General features: G+C 46.4%; 1 protein-coding gene across 1 annotated transcript; it reads left to right on the forward strand.

Moving 5' to 3' along the window:
• The first annotated feature begins 4,764 nt into the window (after window positions 1-4,764).
• Sox2 (SRY-box transcription factor 2) lies at window positions 4,765-7,381 on the forward strand. Its single transcript, XM_042699640.1, has one exon. The coding sequence runs from the start codon at window positions 5,254-5,256 to the stop codon at window positions 6,211-6,213; it is 960 nt and encodes a 319-aa protein (XP_042555574.1). The 5' UTR covers window positions 4,765-5,253; the 3' UTR covers window positions 6,214-7,381.
• Window positions 7,382-10,110: the final 2,729 nt, after the last annotated feature.

A 10,110-nucleotide genomic window follows, 5' to 3' on the forward strand; every position in this document is an offset into this window, starting at 1 on the left:
AGTTCCTGTCAATAATCCTTCACACTCCCAAAATCTGACAAATTTGACATGAAAAGAAAAGGGGTAGAAATGTAGATGAAAGAATTTCTATAGTTTTGAACATGGTGTTATAAAAAAAATTTAAGGTGGCCCCTCTGTGATTTCTTGTGAGGAATCCTTCATAGGCTAAAGGAAGTTTAGACTAATGCAGTTTGACTGTGGCACAATTGAATTTTTAATTTTTTTTTGCTCTAAGTTTTCATATTTAACTTATCTATGTATATTTCCTGTTGATTATTTTTAGAAATTCTGCTGCATTTTTCTTAGGGGAAAGAATTCCTCTAATGCATTTCTTTACTTTCTTCATTTATCTGTGTTTGTTTCTCAAGCCTTCATGAATCAAACTTTGGTAATTCTAGAAGTCTCATGGAATGCTCCCGTTTGGAGTGACTGAGAAATTCTGTGACTTACAGAGGTGAAGGAGACATTTTAAACCTTTGTTCATATCAGTGTCCTTCTGCTGTAATCCTTGGTGCTCTGGTATTAGGAGGTAGATGTAAATAGAATCTCAGCACCATTCCCCAAAACACTAAGAATTTTCTCTTTATCTTTGGCTCTTAAAAATCAGAACTTTTTTGTTTTGCAGTTTTTGTACTTGGTTTTTCAGTTTTATTGGACTTACAGATTTGTTTCTTCTGCTGCTATGAGTACTTTCCATGGAGCTTCCAGGAAGGATAGGAAGGAATGTTCAAAAAGGAAGGAAGGTTAAAACACACACACACACACACACACACACACACACACACACACACACACACACTTATTTGGCCAAATCTGACTCCTAATATACTTAACCAGTTCTAGAATTAGAAAAGTATTTCTGTACGTTTTCTTCTATTTTCTCTCATTTTCCCCCCCTTACGTAATGAAATTAAAACTTTTGGAGCCCACAGTTGACATTTTTCAGAAAATTGAGTTATCAAGGCAGTAATTATTTCACGGGGAGATAAGACTCTCATGGCCCTAACTGTCAAATAGGGCCCTTTTCAGATTTTAATTACAAAATAAAATGAGTCTGCTCTTCCTCGGAATGGTTGGTGAGTGGTTAAACAGAGCTTTCCCCCAATACTGGTGGTCGTCAAACTCGGCTAATTAGCAATGCTGAGAAATTCCAGTTAACAAGGACATTCTCCAAGACTCTGCAGGTTCCCTGCCGTTTGCCTTCATTTCCATAAGAAGATTAAGAGAGGAGGGGAACGCACTCAAATGCAGATGCAGAAAAGGAGCGGTTTTTTAACAAGCATCATAATAGTAAGATGCTTGGCTAGTTCTCACCTAATTACTGCAAGTTAAACCTCTATTTGCCACTAAGCAGAAAAAATAAGTCTACAGTGCTCTATCTCCACAAAATTGTTGGCTTCAGATACAATACTTGAGGAGGCGTAGGGAGAGTTTAGGAGAGAAAAAAATCAATGGGAAAAAAAGATTATTAAATAAAATTAAGTTACACTTAGCAATGGAGGCTTTTTGGCTAAAGCCAATATTAGAACAAATAAATTCCGAATGTTCCAGGAGTATGCATTTTGTTCCTGATTACCAATATTGCTCTAAAAGTGTGTCGCTTTTTTGCCTCCCATGAAGGCAAGTGTTACATTCTCTTTAGATTAAGCCCTTCCAATTTTTATAAATGGTGCCAATGGCAACATTTTCAGTTCTCGGAGGATGAAGCACCCTATTCCAAGTCTTTTTTTTTTTTTTTGATTGTCTAGTAGTCAGTGGTGAACTGTAGTCATCTATTATAAACCTTAAACAGGATTGTTTCTGTCATCTGTTGGGATTATTTTTATAGTTATTATATTTAGGGGCATTGATGGGGCTGGGTTGAAATTGAGTAGTCAGTGATCAGATTTTTTTAAATGAATGTGAAAAAATTGTTTCAGCTATCACCATCTTTAATCTTCTTTTCATAGCACATTATTATGCACAAACTTCAGCCACTGTTAGTTTATTGCCTTGATAAGTACGACAAGCTTAATTAAAATAAAGCTGTAAATAAACGCAACCAATGATAACACAATTGTAATGTATTTCCATAGCTTATTTATACGATAAAGGCAATTAACAAAAGACCTAGCCAGCCCCTTTCCCCTCTTAAATGCATTAGTATAGAGCTCAGGCTGACACAGGCATCTGAGAATGTGTAAACGCTTTTATTTATCATCCCAAGGAAAAAAAATCTGTACGTATTACTATCCCCTCCCCTTGAAAAACAGAGAGATGGGTTTAGGAGATTTGCTTCTATACCATCCATTGTTAACATTTATTTTAATAAATATACACCACCATTAGCCACTCCCACCCCTCTCTTTTTCTTGAAGCTTAATTATCCAAAAGCTTCTTTTTTAAGTTTTCAGAATAATGCCATTAAGCACCGACCACTACATACACAATCATAAAGTGAATGCTTAGATTGCCCTTTGTGGCTCCTGGACAATCATAATTCATTCATATGGTGAATCTCATAATTTGTACCTATTTTTTCCCTGTAGTTCAACCTCCCACTTATCTCGAGGTTGTATGTACATTTCTAAGTTAAGCAAATTAAATTTGATTCTTATGATTTGGTACCACTGCTTATATGATATGTTAACTTTTCTTTTGTTTAGATTATGTGTAATTAGTTTGATCTTCCATCCCCCTCATTTTTTTTCCTTCTTACTTTAATTATTTCCACACACCTTCTTTTAAAGGTAAAAGCAACAATCTTGGAAAGGCGAATCCACCAGCAGGGGGCGCACCAGCCACATCCCTGAAACCAGCTGCGAAGAAAAGTCGGTGGCCGCCTTAAATTAAACCCTCCAAATTTTTTTCCACCTTTTTTTCCCCCCTAATCTCCCGAGATACGTGTTTAGCTTAACATTACACCTCGGATACGCAGAAAACACGGTTTTATTTTCAAGAGAACATAATACATACGCGTTTCGAAAAGGCCAGTCTCCTCCTTTCTAGTTCCCAATAACTAAAACAAGCCATAAACTTAAGGGGGGGGGGGGGGAGAAAAAGAGAACTTGCAGACGGGAGGGGGTGATTGACTCGAAATAATTTAAGTTTACAGGATTCTTTCCCACAACTTTCCTGCCGCTCGGGTCCGCATCTTGACTTTGCGTGTGGCAGCACGGGCAAGCCTGAGAGGGCGGGAATTGGGGGGGGGGGGAGGAGGGGGCCGTCGGGGGAGGTTAGTAAGGTAGCAAAACAATGCGGTCGGTAAAGATAATAAATGGAACGTGGCCGGTAGATACTATTCCGTGCATTTCCTTGGGGTGAGGAAGGGTAGATCAGGGGAAGGGGGCGGACAAGTGTTCCTGGAGAAAATCAGCAACCCCGAGGGTTTGCACCATTTATACACATACATTTCTCTCTCTCTATATTTCTTCATCTACAAACGTATAGATAAAGAAATGGCATCTTTCTCTCCCTCCCCTCCCCCTCCCCCCCTGCTTTGTTGTCAAGTGCATTTTAGGCACAAAGATCCCAACAAGAGAGTGGAAGGAAACTTAGACGGGGCTTTGTTTGACTCCGTGTAGCGACAACAAGAGAAACAAAACTACCTATTTGTAACGGACGCGGTGCCATTGCTCCGGGCTTTGAGCGCCTACCTATTGAGATCTTTACGTCGGGACAATGGGAGCGCGGCTAAAGTGACCCTCTTGGGTCCCGGGCGGGCGGGACTCCTGCGCCCCCGCCCCCCGCCCGCCCTCCCGGGGGCGCCCTGCACCTGTGCCGGCCCCGCGCCCGCCCCGCCCCCGGCCCCCCGGCCCGCGCCGCCCCCGCTGTCCCGGGCGGCAGGGGAAATGCCAGGGCGAGCTGTGCCCGGATCCTGGGAACTCTGCGTGGGAGGGAGCCGAGCGCGGCCCAGATGCCACCTCCGCGAGGCCGTGGGATGCCAGGAAGTTGACGTTACTCTCCCGCCCCCGCCGCCCGCACTTTCTGAGGCCCGCACCGCCGAGCCCCCCTCTCGGGGAGGCGGGGGCGCTCGGGGGAGAACCGGGGAGAGTGCCAGCGTGGCCTGGGCTCGGCCCGAAGGCAGACCACGGTGGTTTCCTGGGCCACCGAGCTGGGGGGCGGAGAGGGGGGGAGCTCGGCCAGGCCCAGCGCGCGCCCTGGGCCAGCCGCGCGCGGGATGCAGGCGAGGGAAGGACGGGGAGCCCGAGTCCGCGGGGGCTGCCAGGCCGGAGGTCTGCGTCTGACTGCTCGGCGGGCCGGCGCTCGGGACCCCTCGAGGGCCCGGGAGTCGGAGAGCGGGTCGGGTGGGGGGGGACGAGGACGCACATCAACTCCTGAGCTGCCTGTTTCCTCCAGTGCCCGCTGGACAGTCGCCCTGAGCTGAGCCATCCGGTGCGCCCTCCGCTCCCGCGCCCCGGTCCCCATTTCAGCACCAAAAAAAAAAAAAAAGTAAATCAATATTAAGTTTCAAGGGGGGGGCACGTAGTCTTAGTGCTGTTTACCCACTTCCTTCGAAAAGGCGTGTGGCGTGACCTGTTGCTGCGAGAGGGGATACAAAGGTTTCTCAGTGGCTGGCAGGCTGGCTGTGGGAGCCGCCTCTCCCCCCCCCCCCCCCCCCCGACCTCCCCTCCCTCCCCCCCGCCTCCCGCGCGGCCGGCGGCGCGGCAGGCCCCGCCCCCTTTCATGCAAAACCCGGCGGCGAGGCCGGGCTCGAGTGGAGGAGCCGCCGCGCTCTGATTGGTCGCTAGAAACCCATTTATTCCCTGACAGCCCCCGTCACATGGATGGTTGTCTATTAACTTGTTCAAAAAAGTATCAGGAGTTGTCAAGGCTGAGAAGAGAGTGTTTGCAAAAGGGGGAAAGTAGTTTGCTGCCTCTTTAAGACTAGGACTGAGAGAAAGAAGAGGAGAGGGAGAGAAAGGAGAGAAGTTTGAGCCCCAGGCTTAAGCCTTTCCAAAAAAATAATCATAACAATCGTCGGCTGCGGCAGGACCCGCCGGAGGAGGAGGGAAGCGCTTTTTTTTTTTTTTTTTTTTTTTTGGATCTTGATTCCAGTTTGCTTCGCTCTCGCGCTCTCTCCCGCTCGCTCGCTCTCTCTTTCCCCCCCAATTCTTCGTCTGATTCTTCTCGCGGAGCCCTGCGCTCCCGAACCCCCCGCCCGCCTCCCCTCCTCTCCTCCGCCACCCTCCCCCCGCCCGCGGGCCCCCCAAAGTCCCGGCCGGGCCCAGGGTCGGCGGCCGCCGGCGGGCCGGGCCCGCGCACAGCGCCCGCATGTACAACATGATGGAGACGGAGCTGAAGCCGCCGGGCCCGCAGCAAACTTCGGGGGGCGGCGGCGGCGGCGGCAACTCCACGGCGGCGGCGGCGGGCGGCAACCAGAAGAACAGCCCGGACCGCGTCAAGCGGCCCATGAACGCCTTCATGGTGTGGTCCCGAGGGCAGCGGCGCAAGATGGCCCAGGAGAACCCCAAGATGCACAACTCGGAGATCAGCAAGCGCCTGGGCGCCGAGTGGAAACTTTTGTCGGAGACGGAGAAACGGCCGTTCATCGACGAGGCCAAGCGGCTGCGCGCCCTCCACATGAAGGAGCACCCGGATTATAAATACCGGCCCCGGCGGAAAACCAAGACGCTCATGAAGAAGGATAAGTACACGCTGCCCGGCGGCCTGCTGGCCCCCGGCGGCAACAGCATGGCGAGCGGGGTCGGGGTGGGCGCCGGCCTGGGCGCGGGCGTGAACCAGCGCATGGACAGCTACGCGCACATGAACGGCTGGAGCAACGGCAGCTACAGCATGATGCAGGACCAGCTGGGCTACCCGCAGCACCCGGGCCTCAACGCCCACGGCGCTGCCCAGATGCAGCCCATGCACCGCTACGACGTGAGCGCCCTGCAGTACAACTCCATGACCAGCTCGCAGACCTACATGAACGGCTCGCCCACCTACAGCATGTCGTACTCGCAGCAGGGCACCCCGGGCATGGCGCTCGGCTCCATGGGCTCGGTGGTCAAGTCTGAGGCCAGCTCCAGCCCCCCCGTGGTTACCTCTTCCTCCCACTCCAGGGCGCCCTGCCAGGCCGGGGACCTCCGGGACATGATCAGCATGTACCTCCCAGGCGCCGAGGTGCCGGAGCCCGCCGCCCCCAGCAGACTGCACATGTCCCAACACTACCAGAGCGGCCCGGTGCCCGGCACGGCCATCAACGGCACACTGCCTCTCTCGCACATGTGAGGGCCGGACAGCGAACTGGAGCAAGGTGGGGGAGGATTTTCAAAGCAAAGCAAGGGATTTTAAATGGGAGGGGTGCAAAAGAGGAGAATTAGAAACAGCATGGGAAAAAAAAATCCTGGTAACGCTCTAAAGGAAAAAAAAAAAAAAGTCTCATCACTTACAGCAAATGACAGCTGCAAAAGAGAAGAGCAATCCCATCCAAACTCACGCAAAACCCGCGAAGCCGACCAGAAAACTTTTATGAGAGATCCTGGACTTCTTTTGGGAGGGGGGGGGGGACTATTTTTGTACAGAGAAAACCGGGGGTGGGTGAGTGGGGAGGGCGGGGGAACGGACCTTGTATAGATCTGGAGGAAAGAAACTACGCAAAACTTTTTAAAAGTTCTAGTGTTACGGTAGGAGCTTTGCAGGAAATTTGCAAAAGTCTTTACCAATAATATTTAGAGCTAGTCTCCAAGCGACGAAAAAAATGTTTTAATATTTGCAAGCAACTTTTGTACAGTATTTATCGAGATAAACATGGCAATCAAAATGTCCATTGTTTATAAGCTTGAGAATTTGCCAATATTTTTCGAGGAGAGGCTTCTTGCTGAATTTTGAGTCTGCAGCTGAAATTTAGGGACAGTTGCAAACGTGGAAAGAAGAAAGTTATTCAGATTTGGACATTTTAGTTTTAAAATGGCACAAAAGGAAGAAAAAAATTAGAATAAGTACTGGCAAAACCATCTCCCTGGTCTTGTTTTAAGGGCAAAAGTTTTAGATTGTACTAAATTTTTTAACTTACTGTTAAAAGTAAAGAAAAAAAAATATGGCCATGCAGTTTGACATCGTTGGTAATTTATAATAGCTTTTGTTCAATCCCACCTTTTCATTTTGTCCAGATTAAAAAAAGAAAACGACCTGAGATTACTGTGTTTGAAATATTTTCTTATGGTTTGTAATATTTCTGTAAATTTATTGTGATATTTTAAGGTTTCTCCCCCTTTTATTTTCCGTAGTTGTATTTTAAAAGATTCGGCTCTGTATTATTTGAATCAGTCTGCCGAGAATCCGTGTATATATATGTGAACTAATACCATCCTTATAACAGGTACATTTTCAACTTCAGTTTTTACTCCATTATGCACAGTTTGAGATAAATAAATTTTTGAAATATGGATACTGAAAATATGCTTGAGTCTTTCATTTATTTGGATAACACCGATTATACATGTCCTTTGGGGGAATTATACTGTGTTCAGCCATGGAAGCAAAATGCCAAGAAACCTTGGTATGACCAGGAACATGTGCAAACATTAACTGCAGAGAGAAAGATGGCTAAGTGATTATTGATGTGCACCCTTGGGGAAAAAAATTGAAATGCGTATTCTAGTTTCTATTCTAGAAACTAGAGGCCTTTATTGTAAACCCACCCCCTCCTTTTCTAAGCAGCAATGAATGAGCATGATGGGGACTTAGATTTAAACTAATTTGTACCACTTGTTGCCAGAAAGGAGTCAATTCTGAAAATTTTCATCTAGCTTAGCAGATGAGGTATTGAGCCAGATCACAACCAGGTTGGCTAGTTTTGTTTTCATTTTCTTCACAGCACAATGGCCCTTTGAAACCTGGTTATGGGGGGAAATGATGCTTTTTGTATGGTATTGGAATAATTGCAAAGTAGACACGGCAAAGGGTTCCTCGGCTGGGAGGGTGTCTAGATGGTTCTGGCCCTGCTATTGTCTACGAGGAAACAAGTGGTTTGCTTCCTTTGTTCCTTGACTTCTTAAACTTTCTCCTACATTTTGCTGTTTAGGGGCAAGGGAAAGCAAAGAACGTCTTGCAAAAACTCCCCGACTTATCACCGATATAGTTTATATATATATATTATTTATTTTCTTCCCCCCCCCTTTCTCTCCCTCCCTGAATTCCATTTCTTAAATTGGCAGCGCGGGTCCAAGCCTGTAGCCCCAAATCGGATAATCTCTGCAGCTGATAACAAGCAAAAGAGAAGCCAGGCAACAGCCATATTAAAGAAGAAAACAATCAACTCTGAGGTAGATATTTTACTTTGTGGTCTAATCACATTTGGAGATGATTATGCTTTTGATCTCTTAACTGTTTTACTCGAGTGATAGGAGTCAGGGGAGGGGAGGTGGAGGCGAATAAGATCGGATATGTTGTTTTCGTTTGCCCTGGGAAAGGTAAAGAAAGACAATAGTTGTCCTGAGTGAGAGAGGTAAAGTTGGGGGAAACATCATGGTCTTTGAATTAGCGATGCTTTGGCCCTAACAAGCAGCCGGCGCTTTGGCAAAGCCTGGGGGAACTGGTCAGGGACTTTTATTCTTTACTGCTTGCTTCGACCATCCTTCCCCGACCCAAAGGCACCAAGAACCAAGAGTTGGGCACTCTTAGGAGGGCAGACATATTTCTCACAATTTGCAGCAACTTGCAATTTGTCAACTTGGAGCAACTTCGGAGAAGTTGGAAGCCGCGGCTCTGGTGTAGAGTACCCGCCGGCACTACTGAGTTAGCTCATCTCGGTTTGCATCGTTTCCAAGAAAAGTCTCGAGGTGTTGCTAATGTGAGTTCTGGGATGGACCTAGGAAAACCAAACTCATTTTCTGTATTTGTGTTTATTCTGGATGGCTGTATTCTACATGTATATTGGTTTTTCGTCTTTATCTTCATTTCTAGAGTAATGCTGTATTGGCAAGGGGGAAGTTATTATTCGAGTTCCCGACTAGCCAAGCATTCCCCTCCCCTAATTAATGCAGAGACTCTAAAAGAATTTCCCCCGGCCTGGTCAGCCATTGTAATGCATATAGGGATTATTCACGTGATAATGAGCACATTCGCCCGATCTGGCTCACATTGACGAATAAAAGAAACTTTGAATAAAGATCCAAAAGAACCGAGCTTCCAGAGTGGGGAGGATATTTTTGGAATTTGAGCCAATCAATGATATAGAATTTGTATATTTGGAGTGGGGGGCGGACATAAAGCAGAAATATATACAGGTTAAAGTAACTTTTATTACTCTCCCCATTAAGAGAGCAAGGGGTGGGGGGGATCCGGCTAAAAAGCAACATTGTGACAAAATGCTCATTTTCAACTGTCTTATAAGAGGACGGAGCATAATATTTTGGGAAGCTGTATTAGGTTGAATGATTGTCTCTCTACTCCCAAAACAAGGGAATTTCTATTTCCCCTCCCGTCCCTCCATATCTCCAAACTAAACAGTTGAAGAGTATAGAGGTCAAAGTACTTGGTTTGCAAATATAAATGCCTTTGATAAACTACATCTGAAGAAAATGATACATACCTCTTTGCATCCTTTGATGAGTAAATAGTTTCCCAAGGTATGTCATTTCATGGCTAGATTAATATTGAGCATATAGTATTTTAACAGCATGATTTTCAAGGAGGGTAAGGCCATGAACTTGCCTGGAGACAGTTATCTCCTGGCACTGAAGATGGCTCTGCAGTGTTTTGTTCTTTTTTCTTGGGATATTGTTCTGCTCAATGAAACCTTAATTTTCAGTGAAAGGGGGTGAATTTAAATGTTTCCTTAACCTACACACAGAGTAGAAATGTGCAAAAGGATGAGATTATAGTCTATTCTCACTACATTTTTTTTCCTTCTCTGAGCACCCGCCCCCTCCATACTTTAAATAAAGAGCGTTAAAATATTTTGCTGAGCTGTAGTAGATTAGCAAGGCTGCTTTGCCAATACTGGGAAGCTGGTATTACAGACCATCCCAGGGGAGAATGGCTCACATTAACCACTAAATGAATATTTGACAAGGGCTCATTCGGAGGTATTATTACTATAAACGTGTCCCTACTGGACTTTTCAAGGGTCAAAGAGCAATGCTTCAATTAATTATTTAGACTGCTAGTAGATTTGGTTGTAAT

Source organism: Dipodomys spectabilis, unplaced genomic scaffold, assembly GCF_019054845.1.
Source record: "Dipodomys spectabilis isolate Male_0828 unplaced genomic scaffold, ASM1905484v1 ptg000260l, whole genome shotgun sequence".
Taxonomy (NCBI): Eukaryota; Metazoa; Chordata; class Mammalia; order Rodentia; family Heteromyidae; genus Dipodomys; species Dipodomys spectabilis.

Bases quoted from the DNA above. Each gene is read 5' to 3' on its own strand.
- Sox2 (XM_042699640.1), top strand. From the start codon at position 5,254: ATGTACAACATGATGGAGACGGAGCTGAAGCCGCCGGGCCCGCAGCAA.